Source organism: Bombus affinis, chromosome 8 (assembly GCF_024516045.1).
Source record: "Bombus affinis isolate iyBomAffi1 chromosome 8, iyBomAffi1.2, whole genome shotgun sequence".
NCBI classification, from domain to species: Eukaryota; Metazoa; Arthropoda; class Insecta; order Hymenoptera; family Apidae; genus Bombus; species Bombus affinis.
The window spans coordinates 7,002,297-7,024,684 of NC_066351.1; the positions used below are offsets into that span (position 1 = coordinate 7,002,297).

Sequence of the window (22,388 nt, forward strand, 5' to 3'; positions counted from 1 at the left end):
CATCACCCTTACCGTGGTAGGCCTTCCGTTATTCAACGAGTTCTACTGTCCCGTGCACGCGCCTTACTTTCCCCTCCACAACACTTTTATCCCCACCACCGATAGTTCTCCCTCTCGGTGGCGGGTGCCCCTAGATTCTAGCAACGCTTCTCGCAACTGAGACAACGGGACAGTTTCGATACGGCGCACCCTCCTGCCAATCGAGTCGGATACCGAATAGTACGCATAGCGAGCCTGTGCGTTACGCGGTTCGCGTATCTATCCATTAGATCGGCTGCTTCACTGCTTGTCTACGTGCGCGTACACAACCGTGTTAATTAGCAAAGGTGCCTTTACGTGAAAGTGTCGACAGGTAGAGTGAATTACGGTTCTCGTACGATCAATCGGTCCACCTATTGTAAAATTTTTCACACTCATTACACACTGTAATCTTCCACGGTTATCTTTCCTGTTTTCCCTTGCTTTTTCTTTCGCTTTTCACTCGTTCATAATGAACAGCTTTCGATTCAGTCAACGAGTTACAATAACCAGGAGATCAATTAACGCGGAAGCCACAATTTGCAAGGCGAACAAAGTAAATACGACGAGGATCTTAATTGATTCGATTGCTGTGGGTCTCATGCGGTAATTTCGAGACGTGTTAAAAGAATCGAATGTGCAAAAATAAAATTGCAGTTGCCAGTTATACCCCCTACGTGATTCCTTAATGCACGAAAGAACGATGCTTATGTTTCTGCTTGTTCTCATTATGCGTGACATTTTGAAGTACGACAACTGAAACAAACATAATGTTGTTTGCTTCGATGCTATGCACGAAAATTGTCCAATTTCATTGAAATGATACGATTGAGCTTGCATTGAAAAATAACGATACGAGTTCATTCATTTTAGTTCATTAAGTTTTATATGTAAAAGAATTGCTTAGTATATTTCATTTGAATTACAATACCTAACAAACGGAAGCCTTGAATATTCAATAATTTATTTGTATTATAATAGTTGATTTTCCATGATGTTAATTGCAAGCGTAAAAAACATTACATGCATTTGATATAATGCAAAATTCAATTCTATTTTGTGTAAGCGTTACTATCGTTATGTAATATTTATGAAAGGATAAAAATCATAGTAGAAACGACATTTTATTATCGCGAGAAACATTTAGTCCTATCCGTGGCCATTTAGGTCATCGCGATGAAAAAGTCGCGCGATTTTATTTCATCCATCCTTTTTTAGTCCGTCAGTCCGGTTGCTCTTAATTCTTCACTTGAATTTATTGTCCCGTCAAATTTGACTTCTGGCAGGATCAGCACACGCAAGATCAGCTTCGATTTTATATTTGGCAGGATTCCAACTAATACGGCAAAACCAAAGACGCGAAAACTTTTTAATTTATCGCCGTGGGGCAAATAACGATTGTGTTTGTTAGTCGCGTTTCATTCTCCTTGTTCTACAAATGCATCGTGCATTTAAATTGTCAGAGAAAATCGGCCAAAAAATATAGATTTCATCCGGCACTAAATGAAACAAAAGCTCGCCTTTAAATTGCACCGTTTTCCTAGCCAATGATAACTTGATCGCTTGCAACGAGTTCCCTTTCGTTCTGCTATGTTTATGCTACCATTGAATCAGAGCAAATAAAATATCAACATATAAACGATTGTTCGATCGATGATAATTATTTTCATTATCTTTCCGCATTATAATTCGCTTATAAATGTCTATCGCTTTTATCGATAATAATCCATTTTTCACGAGCGTAACATGTTGATAGTTTGTCGTCGATCGTTGTTAGAAATTTCTACGAAGTCACGATCGTCGGAAATTGCACGCTCGAGTCGTTCTTTGACGCGGTGTAGTAGAATAAATACGTTGTAAATGCTTGCATAGATAGGTCCCGGTGGAAAAAACAGAAAAGTACAAAGAAACGCATATGCTATGACACACACATTTCAAAAGGGGTTTCGTGACAATCTGCTTGATCTTCGGTTACGAGCAAGATTTATGGCACCAAAGTGTTCCATTTTTTTTCGTTTTTATCTTCTCCCTGCATTTTTTCGTATGAATAATAAACGAATGTAGGTGGAAGATAATGAACGTGAAATAACGCGGTTCTCGTTATGTGACAGTGTTCTACTGCAATTCGCGCGAGAGACTGCGAGCTTATATTTTAGTGGCTTTTTATAATCCGTACAAAGTCCAATGAAACATTATCGAATAAAAGCAAAAGAAGAGGAAAAAAAGAAGGAAACAGGACTATTAAAATAATGAAATAATAAAAGAAATGTAGAATTGTTTGAAATACGAATTAGATTACGATTTTTTAGTGAAAAGAATATCGCAAGAATGCTGGTGCGAACATACCGCATTATGAGCATCATCCCTGACGACTTCGAAGGTTTCAATTAGGCGACGTAATCAAGTCAATCAGAACTTGTAACCAGCTTCGAGAACCTTCAACGATGATGCTGAAGGAGGGACGCGACGGCGGCCACGAACGATATTGTTGTCCAACAATAAGATCATTGGGGAGTGAGCTCGAGAGACGAAAGATAAGAGAAGATCGTCATCGAATCGTCCCAAGCGCGTCGACCGATTAAACTGATAGCTTTTTACCGTGAATTTATAATTCCGGCTGTGGCCCGAGGGAATTTCGCGCGGAATAACATAAATTTACACCATGGGGAATGGCATGAATAAGGTGAGTAACGATTTCGCAGATAAGTTGCGTTTCAATTGATATTTTCTGTCACCATTTCTGTCATCTATGCGAATCATAAATGCTATTAAGATACAAACAATACGAGAGAAATATGGTTAAAATCATACAAACATTATATATATTTATGATATGCAATAATAATTTAACAAAAGCATAGTTATGTTAATATTTTAACGATGAAATAGTATTTGACATTTTGCTAATTGCGTGCCTTAACCTGTATTGAAAAATATGCTAATGATACACGTGCTCTTACATCTTATTTTGTGATTATTATGTATGTGCATATTGTAAAATCATTATACCGTCGCCTCTAATTTTATCTGTCCTAGATACCGAAAATTCAAGATATCTTTTCCCTTGTGTACGTATATCTTGTTCGTTATATTTAACAAATTTCTATTTTTATTTTATATGTCGCGTTGATAATATGTAGAACCAGTAAACCAGGTAAAATGACTTTTATCGAGGCAAGAACATGATTACTTACGAAAATCACGGGACTCATATTTTTCATATTCTACAGAGGGACGGTTTTTAAATTTAATATATTGTCAATTAATTTTATATTACCAATCCTTATATTTTATATTACCTTTCCTTATCTTACCAATTTCTCTTCTGTACCCTTTTACCTTTGTATCTTCTTAACACAAATACTCTCTTCTCATCATCAAGTAACATAAAAAATAATAGACTTATCATGTTTCTAATTAGCCATATATAACTGTAACATATTTAGATAATAGGTCTAATATTATATCCTGATGCAATACATATATGTATATAATTGTCGCGTTAGCTAATTATACAGATTAACTAGCTCATCGAACAGTTCTTTCGATATTAATCGGTGAATCGACGGTTTAACGCTTATTGTCGGTAGGTATCGTACGATGCATAATATCGGTCGACGATGCATGCCGAGATTTCGATCGATGATCCCGATGAAAAGTTAAGAGCTGGTACTATTGTTCTCGCGATTGTCTAGAGACACCTCACTTAAGAATGCGGTATCGATTAGACGATTACCGCGAGTCTCACCTGACTAAACACGTTCGAGTGATCATCCACAAAGATGAATGATTAATAGCGGAGCACTTGCATCAAAAAGCTGCTCTATCGACTCTCCTTTCATTTTTTTTTTTTTTTTCAACGCTATCTCAACGTTCACGTATCTCGAGTAGCGCTCGACTTTTTTTCTCTCTTCTCACGCTAATTGCGATAGAAGAAGAAGCAGCGGCAATTGAATGCGAAACGTACGTGTACTCACACGCCGCTCGTTAAGAATCTAATGATTCCAATAACGATCCGTAAACAGATATTTCAAATGTTACAAGTCAAGAAGAAGAATTGCACTTATACGTTTACGGATTTATGGGAAATTCAAATGTTCGGAAATATACAGGATATATATAATGTGTAAAATCATAGTTGCAAAATATTCAAGTAAAACGCTCAGCACACTCTTTATCTAAGTTTTATTCTCCTTATCGCGTTCATAAAAATGTGAATTTGTATAAGAATTCGCAGTTTAACCATGATTATATGTATATTGTGAGCTGTTTTATTTGTTTGTGCAAATAGGTTCTTCCCGGTCTTTACATCGGGAATTATCACGATAGTAAAGATGCAGACCAATTGGAACGGTTTGAAATTACACATATTCTGGCGATTCACGACACGGCTCGTCGATTGCATTCTGTGAGTATATCCAGAGATAAAGTGTTTAACTTGGCTCGAAGAATTCTACGAAGTTAGTTCGATATGTTGTTTGTAGGACAAACATTATCTATGCATATTGGCGGCGGATAGTCCAGATCAGAATCTATCTCAGTATTTCTCTTTGTGTAACGATTTTATTCACGCTGCTCGCTTACGCGGTGGAAACGTCCTAATACACTGGTGCGTAATCATTTTTAATATATCTATTAATATATCGGACTGTTCAGAAAATTTTAATCGATGCAAAATGTAAGGAGGTAGGCCTATCTTTCTGGAATTTTATCGAATACTATTATTATCATTGACGGACAGAGTAAAATAGCATTAGTGCATTTTAATTTTAAAAAACGACTTCTTTTTTATCAACAATTATTGGACCCTCGGTTAATACTTATCATTGTTGGGTCATAGGTGACTACTGCAGTTTACTTAACTTGAAATTATATCTTTCTCTTCATTCGACAAATATTATTATCAACATACAAATATGATATCGTTATCACGTGCAGCTGAAATACATATACATGAAATATCCTATAATTAAGCAACGTAATTTAAGCTATTGCCGAGGATTAAGAGCCAATTAAAAACGGTATTTATTGACTGATTACCAGCGATACTACGAATTTTCTGAACAATCCAATGCTTAGCCTTTATCAAATCTTGAAAAAAAAAAAAGAAAAAATATGAAGCAATTAATCTTTGGCTTTAAACGATATTTAACAACCGATCTGAAAATCGTTCACAAAACGATATTCGGTTTCAGCTTAGCCGGTATGTCGAGAAGCGTTACAGTAGCAGTGGCCTATATTATGAGTACCACCAATCTTTCATGGAAAGAGGCACTTAAAGTTGTCAGAGTAGGTCGTTCCATTGCCAATCCAAACGTCGGTTTTCAGCAACAGTTGAAAGATTTCGAATCCAGTCGATTGCACGAGGTATTCAAATTAACGATCAAAAAGAATAGCCCGAGGCCGATCCTTCTTATGCTACATTTTTTTCTCTTTTTTTTCTGCAAGAGATTCGATGTAATAAAGATGCGAACGATTCTCCCTAATTAGAGAGAGGAAAATCGTTCGATATTATTCATCGAATCTTTAACGATGGCAAAGATGCTACATTATAAACACGACGAAACTTCGACGTTTGTTCGATGATGTAGTAAGAGTATATAGTAGAGTTATTTGAGACGCGTAAGCTTCAATAACTTGAAATTCAATCTTGAACTGTACATATAACTTGTGTATTATGAGACACCATTAGCCTGTAATATGACAACGAAAGAACGAGAAAATATCGTATACTTCAAGTGCAATAGGAAAAGATGACTCGAATAATTGTATAGTCGGATTGTTTGAGTCAGCCAGAAGGTATTATATAACCAATAATAAAATAAACAAGATAATTTCCAGAAATAAAGTAATACATACGCGCTACTGAATCATAACAACTACGACTTCCCTCTTGATAAGTGAAAGCTATATGCTTGTAGAAAACTACATATAATATATAACTGCATATAATAGAACTACTATTAATATTTCACTGTACATCACGCCATTAACGAGTTAAATAGTCTGTCTTTAAACGTAGATTTCTTAAAAGTTGTCCATGACCGAATTTGTCGAATTACAAGGCAAATTACTTAGTCTTGCTCAAATATCCTTCTGAATCAAATAACTCTACCTTAAGCTAACTTCTTTCTTTTGCATGAGAAAATGGGTTGTTAATCTAAAAAATTAACCTGGAAATTCTCTCGACTGACGCAGGAACGACGTAGGTTGAAAGAACGATTCCCAAGCCTGGCGCTCGCGGAATCCGATGCAGAAGTGTGCCGCACTACTTTAAGAAATTACGAAACCATGGCACTGGCACGAGAAGTGTGCGAGGGAAAATGTGCCATGGGCCGTCCTTGTCCGACTGGACTATGCAGGCAATCTTCCAAAAGGTTTGTTAGTTCTTTGTGTCATTCTATCCAACTTGAGTCCGTTTGTCAGCGTCAGATAACGCGCCTATTATATGTATATAATCTTTCATCCTCGTTTTTCTTTGATGTTCATGAAAATTCGTGAAAAGGAGAAATGGAACTGATCATTTGATACGCTTGATGTTTTTTTATGCATATAGAAGTCCAAGAAGAAAGTCATCCACAGGCAGTACTAGCAGCTTAAATACAAGCAGAACTCCGCCGCAAACACCAAGAATGCTACCATCCGCACCACCTTCACCGGCTATGCACCGATCATCCAGCGTGCTCTCAACAGCGAGACCAAGAAGTGGTCCTGCTGGTTTGCATTATTATACCGGGGGATCTGCACCTCCTTCCAGGTAATTTTATTTATTATTATAAATAAACTTACTGTTACAAGCAAAGTAATATTATCGTAGATAATAAGATTTTAGATAATAGAGTTATTTCAGAGTATTTACAAAAGTAGTTGATGTATAGATATATAGTGACATGCATAGATATTCGGATACCATGATATGCCAGACATTGTTGTTGTGTATACGTTTATTTATAATAGTTGATAGTGTTTTGATATATTAAGAAAGAAATGTAGATATGTTTCATTTATTTAGTGCACATACTCTTTTTAAGATAATGAACGATGAGCCAGATAATGAAATGTATTTCATTATACATTATCTGGCTCATCATTCAATATGAAATGTCCAAATATTAATGCGAGTCACCGTTGTATATGCATTTAAAGATGTAAAAATGTACAAAATACGTACATATGTGATGTTATAATATTTAATAAATGAAATGAATCATTTCATCATTTATAAGGTGATTTCTAAAATACGATAGCCTTTACGGTTAACATGATACTTTTTCTTAGAGCGGTGTCGAGGGTTGACCTATCAGCCGCAGTGGCTTGCAGCAGTAGTAGCACGAGCCTAACATCGGTAGGCAGATCAGGGATGTCCAGTAGTAATTGGCGATTAGCGGCTGGGTCCGCACCAAACACACCAAGGCCGACGCCACCAGTTTCTCCGCAACGTTGGCCCAGACGAGCATCTACTCGACAAACACCCCCTTTACCAATATCGCCGGAAACTCCTTCGACAACGACGTAGCACTTGCGGAAAATTGCTTCGTTCTCGACTTTACCCGAGTAATCTGGACGTCGATTTATTTAGCGACATCAATTATTGCCTGACAGCACCCTACAATCATCGTTAGTGATGTCTGACAATGTATTATGCTAGCGTATCGGCAGAAGCCTAGTATTTCGTTGCGATTGTGTTGCATAATAGAAAGAGAAAAATGTCGAGAAAAACATTGACAAATTTTCGATAACGGAGCAAGCACATAAGTAACTTAAATTTTCGCAAAACGATGCCTGATCGTGCAAGTTCTTCTAAAAACAGTCTTTCAGCGAACCGCTTTCAGCGTAACTGCACCGTCACGAGGACGCAAAGATGCTTTAAAAATGTACGAATTCGGAAATCGTGTCATTTCTAAGTATTTTACCAGCTGGCTGACAGCGAAGAGACTAAACGAAAAGCTTTATTATATATATTTCACCGGTCGAAAGTTAGAGGATACTTGTTTATTGATTGTATGAATGATTAAAGCACGGGAAAAAAGTTATGCCAGCTAATACAGCAAAACGCTCGTAACGTCGCGTTTGTAACTGAATCGAACGTCAGGCGCGAGAAACCGCACAAAAATACGTATTATCTTTCCGTCGAAAGCGAACGTACGAAATCGAAATTCGACAATTATCATGAGCCGACGTTCGAGCGGCGGCGATTATATTTTGAAAACACGTTTGTTCGCGTGAAAAGGAATCGCGTACCGAATGTTCGAACATTTACACAAATATTAACTGACGCGATATAATGATTTGAAACGCGCGTGATAGCGATCATCGACAATCTTGCGTACGATTCTAGAACTCTTGTTAATTAACGTTTTTTTAAGGCGTACAATGAAAGTTTATAATTTACGATGAAGCTACGAAGAGTAATCGATCAACCGAACAAAACAATTTACTCGTAGAGATATCTCGATTACTTTCCAAACAGTAACGTTATTATCCGAGAAAAAAAAGGATGGTAGAACTCGTTGTTAGAGATACAGAAAATCATCGCATCCGAGAGGAACGCATTTAATTCTCGTATTTGTTGCACGAGTAATTTAATCCCATCAATAAATTCACGTCAATCGGTTGTTGCGATACATAATAAAATTGGACATTTGTGTTTCCTTCAATTCGTTCAACTGTAAATCAACGATTTAATAATTGCGTAGAGAATTTTGTTACGACGCGTTCTCCGATCGTTGAACGCGACGAATAGCTTTGAATCGTTAAAACAGATATTATTTCGCTTCATCGATTCAGAGCTTAATCGCGATGTTTAATATTTGCCTTCAGGATTTATAGAGATGCCGTTTACGAGAAAGTAAAAAGAAATGGAAATGGTAACCGTTCTCAGAGTTTATGTCGTTTTAACGAAGCACGATGAACGGAGTTATTGTTAACATCGAGACTAACGTTTAAAAAATTCTCTACTATTCGAACGAAACAGCGAGAAGAGCAAGAAGAGCGCGAGCCGTTGTTCCTCGAATCGTTGCATTGAGTTTGTTCGCAACCGTCCATTGCAGTTGTTGGATTTGTAGCGAAAGCCACGCTGTTTAGCGCAAATTGTTAATCTAAAGGGAAGCATATTACATATACATATACGCGCATACACATGTATTTAAAACGATGCGTCGATGAAAGTATTTTATGCACACTCTAGCCACCAACTGATTGAAAGATAATTACCTTCTAAACGCTGATCGTGTAGAGAAAAAGAAAAAGAAGAAGAAAAGCAAGAATACTTTCTTTAATTTTTCATAGTTTTGTCGCACAATATTATTCGAGGCAATTAATTCGACTCGATCTCAAGCGCACTACACAACAATCTTTTTTAAAGCGCAAATGAAAGAGAGAAAAAATAATAGAAACGGCGTGTATATTAAGTTGTAACATAAATTTATCCTGTTTTTATTATACTACCAAGCGGAAAATGCTACAAAGCGAAAAAAAATGTTACAACTTAATACATGACATGTTAAGAACGTCTCGTCTTCAGACGAATAGGACATATGTGTGCATAAAATTCGACTTATCATCATGCACCTTGTATGCATATACACTTTGTAGGCATACGTTGTTGCAAAAGGATTTCAGAAAATTTTATAACTTGTTGGCAAATGGTGATTATTATGCGACTATGTCGTAGATTAGATAGACAAGTTGTTATTCTTTCGTGCACCGATGCGACGTACGATTCACACGACGAGTGAGAGAATAGCAAAGAGTTCGCAAGCGGATCTCCGATATCATCCCTCCTATCATCGAAGCGTATTTTTCTTCGCATAATAGAAACATTTATTTTTCTAGCATCATTCGACTTATCATAGATTTACGAGGATAAAGTAAATAAATAAATTTTAGAGAATAGAAATAATGTGCGCAGTTAAAAAGTATAAAAAATGCGCTCGTTTCATTCGATTTTTTAGCGTTGTTCAATCCAGGAAGTGTTTTTAACAATTTCGTCGGAGATCTATCGACTGAAATTGTTAAAATCATTTTCTTAATGTGAGCTGTGCTCTTTTGAATAATCTGATCATTAGAGCCTGACCGAACTGATAGAAATTAAACCGATTGCTCAGTTCCCTTCGTAGTTGCATAGTTGTTATTTATTATTGTTGATTGTTGCGTTAAATAGAGTTTGCATGTTATTAAAGCAATAACGTAAAATATATTCTAGCGACGGATATTTATTCAGTTAGCTTTGATGAGACCCGCCATCATTTCGATCAATTCAAAGGAGTACAGATATGATAATGTTAACAATTCGAAAAGTATTTTTTATAAACTTATTGTTTTCAAAGTTTTGCTCGATAATAACACATATCGCTGTTATATTAATTAAATATATATACATGTATACACCGGTACACACAACGCTTGACCATTTAAATACGAAAAAAGTTAATAATATATATTTGTAGAGAACAAATTCTTCATGAATCGTAAGTTATTTCAAGCTCCATTATTTCATCTTAATGCTTTTCATTTAAACGTACAATTATATTTTAAAATGATTTTGACGAACACAGAACAAAAATTCGATATATGTTTATATTCTATATTCGATGCCTACGCTATATAGTTTTAGGTTGTGACTACAAAAGTGAAGTGTATTAAAATAAAAAAAAGAAGAAAAGAAAGCAAGAGAGAAACTAAAAACAGATGGAGAGCATATTTAAAATTTGAAGATAATTCAATTTTTACGCTTAATCAGGTAACTTTTGAAAACAGTTTAAGTCGCAATTATTTTCTTAAAATATTTAAGAAATATTATAGGACATCATATCGTCCTTTTTTATTTATAAAATACTTAATACGGGATCAAACGAGAAATATTATATATTATTATTTTTCAAGTCGTACGCAAAAGAACAAACATGATAACGTAATATTATAACGATAAAGACAATTTTTATTGGAGCCTTTGAACATTATTATACGCTTACCCTCTTTTTATTTTTTTAAGAAGAGTCATTCTAATTCGAAATTGGTTGATAGCGACTTAGGCTTTCAAAGTTATCTATCTGAGTTTTTATTATATTTATACAATGACATGTTTCAGTATTACAAAAATATGTAAGGCTTCTTCGAAATCCATGGTGTCTAATATTTTATATTTTTTACAGGCTTGTATAAAATTTTTCTATTCGCGAAATTAATTTAATATTCTTAGCGCAATTATATTTTAGCGGCAATTTTTTTTTAATATGCGCTCAAAAATTGAAGAGCTACTACTAAAAAGAAAAACGTAAAGCCTATTTATATTATGTTGTATATTTAATGAATATATAATATTGTCCCTAATAATGATTATAAAGAATAATTTAGAAAATTTTGGTAAAATTTTAATAAAACTTTTGTCGCTTCTTAAAACAATGTTGTATCATGTTTATTTTTTCTACACTGAATATGAATATGATATGTAATTATTAATTAGTACTGACTTTATAAGATTCATAATTCATAATAATAAAAAAGGTATTTTCTCTAATAATAACAATGCACATCAGGTGGCGCGATACTGACTACTTTTTAAAGGTGGGAGTTATCCATTTGAAAGAATATATTGTATTTGATTGGTGAATGATAAGCGAAAAGAGAAAAGAACTACACAACAAATTGTGACTTTCCATGATTCATCGTATTCATAAGTTTGCACAATCAGAATGTAATCCGTCTACAATAATTTCTGTGACAATTAAATATAAGAGCAATGAGTGAAAGATAAATTTAACCTATTAATCGAAAACGGTGTAACACCTTGTAAGGTCATTGTTAGTTAATCATGGGGGTTGCTTAAAGGGTTAACAAAGTACTTAAGAATAGTGATCACAATGATAAATTTGTTTGTAATAATGCGCGATAAGTATTATTTTATGGGATGAATTCTTCTCCTATTTCGGTGTCTCTCTGCGTTATTCGCGTCGAGATTATTGACGAGGATTCTGAAGAATCGAATGGTAAATATTTATGTGTATCGTATAAGTAGAGTAGTAACATTCAATTGTTATTACTTATTTATACACTACTTGTTTTATAATGAATCGCTTCGGTTAATCTTTTTGTTTACAAATCCTTTTAAGGTTATGTTGTTTGTCATAACAATGTCGTATTTATATTATTACCTTTTTCTATAAAATTCATGTAACTTCGAATATAAGATATTTATCCGAAAGAGAATACACGAATAAATAAAATTTTTTTAGAAAGAACGTTTATATCTTTTTGATTATATACGATCAAATAAACGTAAGGCTTGTAAGATATCATTTTCAAATTTACATAATTCTTTATTTTATACGTTCTGTTCTTTATAAACGGAATAATATTATTAATTTTTTAAAAATCTTTTTCCGAGACCTTAAAAGACCTTAAAATCAAATATTTAATATATGAAGATTGTTAACAAATAATTATTAAAAGTACAAAGATCATATCTTGTTTGTATCATGATTAATTCACAGTGGATTTCGTAATCCAGGCGCAATGGCTACTAAGATGAGGGGTCGCAGAGAACCATCCAAAATAAACATGGAAAATTGCACAAATCTTACAGAGAATCAAGACTCTGCACTTCCTTCTCAAGGAACTAGCAAATCTAGCTCAACATCTAGAGCTAATTCAGAGGAAAATACCTATGATGATTCAGAGATAGCTGGTGCAAGTGCCTGTGCCTGTGATCAAATCAATTTTATCTCTGGGAACCCATTTGTCGAAGTGACCAAAGGAATTATACACTTGTATAAGGAAAAGTGAGCACTCTTTAATTTTGAGCATCATTTAATTATGTAAATAATAAATTGCAATCATTTATATCTTGTACTATAATATATAATAATATTAATAAATTCTAGCAAATTAACGGATATACACCATGCAGCAGAACGTACCCAAACTATCTGCATTCTCTCAGTTCCAGCTACAATGACCTGTCATGATCTTCTAAGGTTTACAGCACCTTGCCATCAAGATGTTCGGCATTTTAGGATACTTAGAGATGGTAGTCCCAATCAATATATGGCATTGATTACTTTCAAATCTGCTGTAATTATCTTTAATGAATTAAATCTTCTTCATATACTGATTTTACTGTATTATAACATTACATTTTACATGACATTTCAGAATGCAGCAACAGAATTTTATGGTTCCTTTAATGGCACTCCATATAATTCTTTTGAACCAGATGTTATTTGTCACATGGTATTTGTGTACAGTGTAGAAGTGACATATAACGCTATGCCTTTATCTGGACACACAGAATTACCACTTTGTCCAGTTTGTTTAGAGAGAATGGACGAAAGTGTTGACGGGATTTTAACAATATTATGCAACCATACATTTCATGCAAGTTGTTTAGCTAAATGGGGAGATACCTCATGTCCAGTTTGTAGATATGCTCAAACACCAGAATCATTTGCAGACAGTTACTGCATGGAATGTAGTATGTAAACAATAATTTTTTTAGATAAAAGGAAGTGAATTAAGAGAAATTAGTGAAAATATCACAAATAAAATAAAAACTGTATAAATATTTTCTAGATACTGGAGAAAGCAATGATGCTTTATGGATTTGTCTAATATGTGGACATATAGGATGTTCGCGATATCACCAGGGACATGCTTTTCAGCACTATCGTGAGACACATCACTGTTATGCTATGCAATTAGGAAATAACAGAGTTTGGGATTATGTCGGAGATAATTTTGTTCATCGATTACTGCAAAATAAAGATGGAAAAATGGTTGAAGGTGGACCTACAGCAACTAAAGCTGAAGGAGCAGCAATGGAAGAAAAAGTAGATTCTGTACAGTTAGAATTTACGTATCTTTTAACATCGCAGTTGGAAACTCAACGACAGTATTTCGAGGATAGGTTAGCGCGATTAGAACAGCATTCTGTATTACAAACTACAGAACTTAGAGAAAAAGTGGGTCAAGTATCAGAAGAAAATGCCAAAACTAAGGTAATTTTTATTACCATGTGTCTCTTGAAAATTAAAAGAGAAAGTTCATTGTTTTTATTACATATTTTAGGAACAATTAGCAACATTGACTCGGGAGAAGCAAAATGTGGATAAACGACTACAGCAAGTTAGTAATAAATTGGTACAAGTACAAGCAGAATTAACTGAAGAAAAGGAACTAAGGAAAGCATTGGAATTAAATCAAGCCTCTTGGCAAGATAAATATAAAATGCTGCAAAATGAAATGACCGAGTATCAAAAGACAAAGCAGACAGAAATAACGAATTTAAAAGAGCAAGTACAGGATTTAATGTTTTATCTTGATGCTCAAAATAAAGTCGAAAATTCAGAATTACGAGAAGAAATAGCTTCAGGTCGTATAGTAATTCCAGAAACCTCTACTTCTGCTAAAAAGAACATTCGACCTTCTAAATCTCGTAAAAAACGTTGATGTTATTCGCTGATATTTTCTGTAAAAAGATTGAGTTTCAAATCAGATCTAAAAATTAAAATCTGATTTCATACCTTTTTATGTCAAAATAAACAGCTGAATTTTTTTACTGATTTTAAGCAACAGCAACCTGGAAGTATAGTAATATAAAAATTATGATCAATGCTATAAACTACTGATGTTTGTAGTTTCTGAATACATTTTAATATTTAATTCTTCCGAATTAAAATTAATATATGCAATTTTAAATATAAATTGATGCTATATATATATAAACGAAATCTGTAATATGGAGAGTTTCAAATGTAATCTATCCCAAAAATAAAAGATGTTATTTCATATTTATTTTTGCCAACATAATGTTTGATATTAAGTATAGAACTATTTGCTTTATTTTGTTAATTTGTAATTATACTTGTACTAATATTCAATAGATTGTAGTATTTTAAGTAAAAGTAGCGAATATTTTAATTCTTCTAAAATTTCTTATTTTCTAAAAAAAATGCTTTAAATGAATATGATTTTATAAATGTAAAATATATTGAATCTCAGAATAAACACATTACTCAAAAACGATTTTGTTTATATCGCACTTTCTCAACTTTAAAATTAGTAAAGTTCTACGAGTAACTGAGAATTATATTTGGAGGTATACACACATGGTATTTAAATTATTACACTTGTCCTTTAATTTATCAATAAATATTCTAATAAATAGTAATAATTTCTGCTAACTCTTTAAATATTCATAAAATAATTGCATGATACATACATATATGTATGTACATTTAAATAAATTTCACTTATATTTTAATAAATAACACTTACTTAAAATTAATCTTTCATTTACCTACTTTTTCAAATGAAAAATATATCACATTTTTTTAAATCCATAAAACATTTGTCCTAAATATTTTTATCGAATTCGCAATTTGCAATATTTTTACATATTTTTTCTTATTTTATCATTTGTTTTTACATTACATTTCCCATTTACAAACATGAAACAAATATGGTATTGGTACTTGTAATAAAAATACAAAGAAAAACTTATTTAAAAAAGTACCTCAATACATAATTTTTATTAAGGTATACAGATGTTGCTGATTTATAGTTTCTTTTTATGATAATAGCCTATTTTTATTCTCATAAGAGTATGGAGTCGTTTTTAAACAATTATTAGTTCCCAACAGAATTTGTTGGTTGAGTTATAAAATAAAACCGATATACATATTTACATTATCTACAATTGCATTCAAGTAGAATACAATATGTTCAACTAAATGATTGCACATTTGGACGTCGATGTTGGTCATGCATGCAAATAAGTTTCGCTTAATGATCGACGATATTAGAAAACTGCTATATTTAACTATTAACGAAACTAAAATATAATTTGTTAAATAACTATTAACAAGATGAAACTCAAAATACGTTATGAAAACAGTATAACCATTTTAAAAATGTTTCATGTAGTTTTGTTGAAATTTACGGTAACAGTTTATGAGAAGCTGTTTTCGTAACAAAACGTCTATCAAACGCAATATAATTATAGTAACACAATTTTGATATATTTAATATATTAGCGCCTCTTCATTCATATTGCTCTCTATAAATTAAATGATACATGATCTACCAAATATTTTAATATAAAACAATTAACTATTAAGATATTTGTCACAGTATCACTATACCAAATATTTCAAATAACCGCAAACACGATTGTTTTTGCTTGTAAATTAAGATATATACATAGTGAATATATGCATGTCGGAGAGTAATATGAGGAACCAACATCGATCAGTCTTGGAATTATGATTCACAATAAAAATCATTATATATTTTGCAAAATATATAAATATAACTAAGATCCGTAACTACCTTGCGATAATTAATAATGCTAATTATTGATACGAGCTTATGCGTAGTAAATTCAATGCAAATAAATACGATTCTCCCAGTTCCTTCTCACATTCGATGCCAATACATAAAATCGTAATATATATACTTTGTGTAAAATAGTTGTAAAAAAATTTCGTACAACGATCAACACATAAAAGTGCTTAATGATTTCATAATATTGATCAGTTAGTTATTATTATCTAATAGTTAATTAGTATAAGTTGGCAAAAAGCATTTCATCGTATAGTCTTCCTTTATGGAAGTTATTCAAATCTTCAGACATGTACCAGTTAATATTTGTTAAAAATTTCTTATTATCTTAAGTAGTTACAGTCTCGAGTCATTATTGAGTAGACTATATGACGAAAATTTACGAAGTGCAACATACAATGCACAATGCACAATGCACAATACAACGTAAAATCGTCCTCTTGTTTTTTATGATTAAAGCAAGTTTAATCCTTTTATCTAGTTAAATACTGCTAGTAATAATACTAGCAGGTAATTCAAGTTTAAAATCTCTGTATTAAAATATTTAAGAAATAATAACAGAAACGAACGAGATTTGTAAAAGATGTAATATATATAGATATATTACATTTATTGCATCCCTTTTTTATACTGAATTATTGTTTGCTTCAGTTTAAAAAAAAAATTTCAGCACATAGAAGAATAAGAGGTAAAACGTTAAGATAAAGCATTGTGAAATGTTTAAAAATATTGACTAAGCAAACTGGATCAAAAATCTCGTTCGCTTTTTAATTTTCGGTATTTACAGGTTCTCGTGCATGATGAATTCTGACATGTTTGTTATGATTGGATTTCGTACCGCTAGACTTTCCACAAATATGACATGTATATGGTCTGGCACCTGAATGTACTCGCAAGTGTTCTTTCAGATAATATGATCTATGAAAAGTTTTGTTGCAAACATCACATGTATATGCTTTGTTCTCTTCATGTTCCTTTACATGCCTTAAACAATTATATTTTCGTATGAACTGCGCTCCGCAATAATTACAGGTATAAGGACGCACGTTTCTATGAGAATTCATATGAGCAGTATAATCACTGTGCCGGTAAAACGCGCCACTACACTGATTACACTTGAAAGGTTTGGTGCTACGAGCAGCGTGAGTCCATTTGTGCAATTGTAAGTTCCACTTAGTACTAAATGCTTTAGAACAAACTTGACATTCATATGGTCTTTCACCATTATGTACTCGCATATGCACTGCTAAGGAAGATCGTAAATAAATACACTTACATACAGGACACTCAACATTTTCGTTCTCTCTTTGAGCATCTGGAACGAACCTTTTATTATGAGCTCGGCGCATATGTCTAGTCAAGCTGGCCATGTGAATGAATCTTTCATTACAATATGTACATGCTTTGGGTTTTTCATCATGTGTTTCTTTATGCCAAGCTAGCTTTTTCTTTGTATGAAAAACCTCACCACAATGACATATGTAATCTTTTAATTTCTTTTTTATATTCAAATGATGTCTATTTTTGTGCTGTGTTAGATTTGAATATCTACGAAACGTTTCATTGCAAAGATTACATTTAACAGGTGCATTCCCGGTATGACCATTGGTATGTTCATCTAACTTCTGTTTTGTTAAAAATGCTTTGTCACAAACAGTACATGGAAATGGTTTAATTCCTAAATGTCGTTTCATGTGTAATTTGAAATTTTGTTTCCTATAAAAATACTTTCCACATTGACTACATTCTAATGGATGTATTTTTAAATGGGCATTGTACAATAGAACCGAGGGAAATTCTTCGTGACATATCTGACACTTGGTGCTCTCACGAATTCGTTTTGTTGTTTCTGTAATATGTACTCTTCTATGATGTAGTTGTAATGATTTTTCACTACTAAATCTCTGATTGCAAAGGGTGCAGATCACTTCAATGTTTGATGGTATTACTAATGTTTCAATTTTTTGATCAGATTCTACTTTTGTAGTTACATCTGTACATGATTGTGGTGGTTGAAGTTGATGTAACAGTGGTTGCTGGTGATAAACTTGTTGAACATGTAAACCTGGTACAAAAATATCTTCAAATACATTCATACGGCCATCCAATAACTTAATATCCTTTACTTCAGGTTGTTCTGTAGATTCTCTACTGCTACTCGGACCAGCTTCTTTGTGCGCGGTGGTACTATGTACTCTGCGTTCTTTTGGACAATCAAATACTTCAGGGCAATGATAACATTTGAACATTCTTTTTGTAGGAGTTTTTCTATCTCGATCTAAAAATAAACTTGATGTAAAATGTGTTGCTAAAGATCTGCTATCTAATAATGGGCCTGTAATTTCATTGTCTGATCCATCAGATTCTTCCCAACTTTCACGTGCCATTAGATCATAAGATGTTGACATTCTTGATGATTCTTGACCAGCATATAACTGAATATACAGAATAAATTTGTTAATATAAACATAACTTTTAATATCAGTTTTTATAGAAAATTTGTTTACACAATATATTCAGTATTAAATTAATTATATATATTTAAATTACTTGTTGAAACATTTGTTATTTTATAAATCTATTAAACTCTTATGTGAAATATTTATAATAAATTTTAACAATATATTTATATTCAAAGACCAGCTTACATACCTGCCAAGCTGATTGTTCTGTACATCCATTGCTTTCTTGTTCTGATAGTTCACCTCTGGGAGGCATAGTTTCATCAGCTCTCATATTAATGCTTTTAACTTCTTCATCTATACCTATTCCACCTTCACTACTTGCCATAGATTGTTGGCTGGTTCCACTAACTGCTTTTTGTGAAGAATCACTTATGAATGTACTAGGAACTAAGATTTGAAGCCCATCAAATTCAAACACATTCATTGGACCTGCATGGGCATCTTCATTTAAACTAAGGAGTTCCACAGATTGTTTTTGTATAATTGATTTAGATGAATGAAAACTCTTTGAGTCAGAACTACTTGCGACATCACTAGATTCTGATAAATTTACATGATTATTACTTTTACTTGGCATGTTATATGATTCATCCATTAATGTTGATTGCTGAGAATGTTGTGAATGAATTGTAGAAAACGAACTCATATGGTCACTAATTCCAGATTGATATGCAGAATCTCCTTCCATCTTTTTCTCATTTTTGCATAAGGAAAGTTCTGACTGATCAGCTTTCACATCTTGTTCAACTAAAGAACAATCAATAGGATCTTTTTCTGGTGATTCATCCATTGCTACATCACTTTCTTCATCGTGGCTTACACTATTAGCATCCATATGACAAAATGAATGGACAGAAGCAGGTGAACATGGTTTACTAAGATCCTTTCTAACTCTTAATACAGAAATACCACTACTTGCAGATAATGGAGTATGAGATCTAACATTGTCTGCATTTTCATCATATTTAATGAAAGGAGTATGTGGGCTAGGTATTTCCTCTATTTCCATATCTGCCTCATCAAAATTATCTTCTGTTTCATTTTTTTCATCTTCATCATCTTCCTCATCGTGCAATGTGCTTGCATCAAAACCAATTGGATAAAAATTAAGGTGTTCATTTGAACTAAAATCTGAATGAACAGAATAGGTTCTATGGGGTCTTCTTTGTACAATAGGTGATGGAGGTGCAGACAAACTGTTTTTATAATTGTATAAAAGACAAGAATTTTTATTTTCATCATTACCTATATTAATTTCCGAGCTTTGATTAACTTTTACTTTTACATCAGATTTACAACTGTTTTCATATTCAATGGGATTATTACTAGTTATTTCATGTATTACACTTTCAGCCCTTTCAGGAGAAGTATTTTTCTTTGTATCTTTACTCTTCTTTTTATCATCTTCAAAATTGGATTCTTTCTGTGGAGTATTATTAAATTCATTTTCCATAATAGTGATTAAAAGACGTTCTAATTGTTCTACTTCAGGCTGAGCTGGTGCTTTTACTGTATCTTCTACAGGCATTTCTGCTGAGGTACCTTCATTTTTGCTTATTTCTTCTCTGTGAGGAACTTTTTCATTAGTTGCATTTTCTGTTTCATTTTCTCTTACCATTGGTGATACTTCAGGCATAATAACTTTATTATTATCATCATCATCTTCATATCTGTGTACATACTCCTGCATTTCTGACGATTCATAATGAATAGACTTACACTGCATATTTGTAGTAACAACGCACGACGATTCCCCATTATCAATATCCGGCAGTACACTCTCAACTTTATCATCTGTAGTGACATTGACATTACAAGTAATTGCCAATGATCTTGGAATGCTATCATATTCATCTTGCACAGTATGCTGATCTGTACTTGAACCAAGGGGCTCCTCTCCTTCTTGCTCTATTTGAATTGTACTAGTTTCACTTTCATTTTGCTGCATAGAATTATCTTCGTTTAATGATGGAGGAGAAACTGGAAGGTTGATATCTGATAACATTTGTTCAGACTCTTGCTCTGATTCAGGTAAAATCTCAGGTAAAATTTGTTTTGGCTCGGAATTATTTACAGGTACAGCAATGGCAGTTCTACCAGTTGTTTCACCAGCCATAGTTACCACTGGCCTGACTCTAGTGGTGTTTGGTATGGCTGTGACTGGCGAAATCATTTGAACAGTTGGTATTTGTTGCTGCTGATACATACCATATGGATTATACAGCATTTGCATCATTTGATTAGCTTGTGGAGCCATTGCATATTGTGGTATCATCATAGTGCCATTATTTACAAACTGTTGATAACTAAATGAAGCAAACTGAGGTGGCATCACAGTACCGATAGGTGGACATTCGAAAATAGGTCCTATAGGATATGGAGATTGAGCCGATAGATGAGTATTCTGTGCAACTTGAGGTGTATTTTGGGATGATTGTATAGCTGGAGATGCTGGAGGTGCTGATGATGATAACTGCGTCTGTTGCACATTTGAGGAATTGGTACTAGCTTTGATAAGAGCTTCGATGACTTGTTCTTTTGGATGAGTATCCAAATGTCTTTGTAAGCTGATACCCTCACGTAGATAGAGGGTACAAACTGGACAAGCCACTGCACTTCCTGAAGCTCCATTGCTTACTGCATCCATTGTGTCTGAGGTATTTTCTTTATACATTTAACTTCTCAACTATTGCATTGAACACAACCAATGCAAAATTCTCTGCAAAATATCCACGATGAAGTAATAACACCACTTTATTCTTTTCGTAATTGACACCCTTGCTGTTACTGCCGTTACTGTCGAATTCGTCGTATCTGTCGTAATTATCGTTCTGTTCGTCTCAGCTGCCTGTTTAGTTGCAGTCGTAGTTATCACCGTCGACGCCGACACCGTCACCGTCACCGTCGCCGTCGCCGTCGCCGTCGTCGGTGTCGTCGTCGGTGTCGCCGTCGTCGTCGTCGTCGGTGTCGCCACCGTCGTCGTCGCCGTCGCCACCGTCGTCGTCGTCGTCGTCGTCGTCGTCGTCGTCGTCGTCGTCGTCGTCGTCGTCGTCGTCGCCGTCGTCGCCGTCGTCGTCGTCGTCGCCGCCGCCGCCGCCGTCGCCGTCGCCGTCGTCGTCGTCGTCGTCGTCGTCGTCGTCGTCGTCGCCGTCGTCGCCGCCGCCGCCGCCGTCGCCGTTATCGTTGTAGTCGTTGCCGTTTTGGTCGCCGTTTTGATAGTCGTTATGATCGTAATAGATGTACCTAGTCGTTGTAACCCGTAATTTTGTCTAATATCGTTAACACATATCGCCAATGGCTGGCTGCATTTTGGGCTTTATCAGGCCTGCAAACACATTAGAGCACGGCATATGTACGGCCGACACGTTGCACCAGGCAGTGCCCCAAAAATATCGACGTTCATGGCTACCTGGTTTGTGTGTGCGATGGAGCCAGCAAGGCAGTCGCGGACAAATCAATATCCTATTAAATCGCCAGCCTCCCCTGCTCTTATTAAATTACACCTGCACTATTCACACACGTTTTCAATACAGCACCTTCCTCAAACCTTTGTACAACAACTCTTTT

General features: G+C 34.1%; 3 protein-coding genes across 6 annotated transcripts; 2 read left to right on the forward strand and 1 right to left on the reverse strand.

The window, feature by feature from the left end:
- Window positions 1-198: 198 nt before the first annotated feature.
- LOC126919877 (dual specificity protein phosphatase 15) lies at window positions 199-10,727 on the forward strand. Of its 3 annotated transcripts, none has more exons than XM_050729536.1 (8): window positions 199-352; window positions 2,328-2,701; window positions 4,310-4,426; window positions 4,503-4,627; window positions 5,214-5,385; window positions 6,217-6,395; window positions 6,575-6,775; window positions 7,297-10,727. In XM_050729536.1, the coding sequence occupies exons 2-8, from the start codon at window positions 2,681-2,683 to the stop codon at window positions 7,532-7,534; spliced, it is 1,053 nt and encodes a 350-aa protein (XP_050585493.1). In that variant the 5' UTR covers window positions 199-352; window positions 2,328-2,680; the 3' UTR covers window positions 7,535-10,727. The 3 variants fall into 3 exon arrangements, with proteins under 3 accessions (XP_050585493.1, XP_050585494.1, XP_050585495.1); XM_050729537.1 differs by having other exon boundaries at window positions 204-352; window positions 2,130-2,701; XM_050729538.1 differs by lacking the exon at window positions 199-352 and having other exon boundaries at window positions 2,120-2,701.
- Window positions 10,728-11,441: 714 nt separating this feature from the next.
- LOC126919863 (BRCA1-associated protein) lies at window positions 11,442-15,036 on the forward strand. Of its 2 annotated transcripts, none has more exons than XM_050729509.1 (6): window positions 11,442-12,005; window positions 12,510-12,797; window positions 12,900-13,089; window positions 13,171-13,489; window positions 13,588-14,012; window positions 14,083-15,036. In XM_050729509.1, the coding sequence occupies exons 2-6, from the start codon at window positions 12,532-12,534 to the stop codon at window positions 14,461-14,463; spliced, it is 1,581 nt and encodes a 526-aa protein (XP_050585466.1). In that variant the 5' UTR covers window positions 11,442-12,005; window positions 12,510-12,531; the 3' UTR covers window positions 14,464-15,036. The 2 variants fall into 2 exon arrangements, with proteins under 2 accessions (XP_050585466.1, XP_050585465.1); XM_050729508.1 differs by having other exon boundaries at window positions 12,527-12,797.
- Window positions 15,037-15,513: 477 nt separating this feature from the next.
- LOC126919849 (uncharacterized) lies at window positions 15,514-21,495 on the reverse strand. The gene is made up of 2 exons (XM_050729477.1): window positions 19,009-21,495; window positions 15,514-18,791 (listed from the first exon to the last, which is right to left on the reverse strand). The coding sequence occupies exons 1-2, from the start codon at window positions 21,493-21,495 to the stop codon at window positions 17,124-17,126; spliced, it is 4,155 nt and encodes a 1,384-aa protein (XP_050585434.1). The 3' UTR covers window positions 15,514-17,123.
- Window positions 21,496-22,388: the final 893 nt, after the last annotated feature.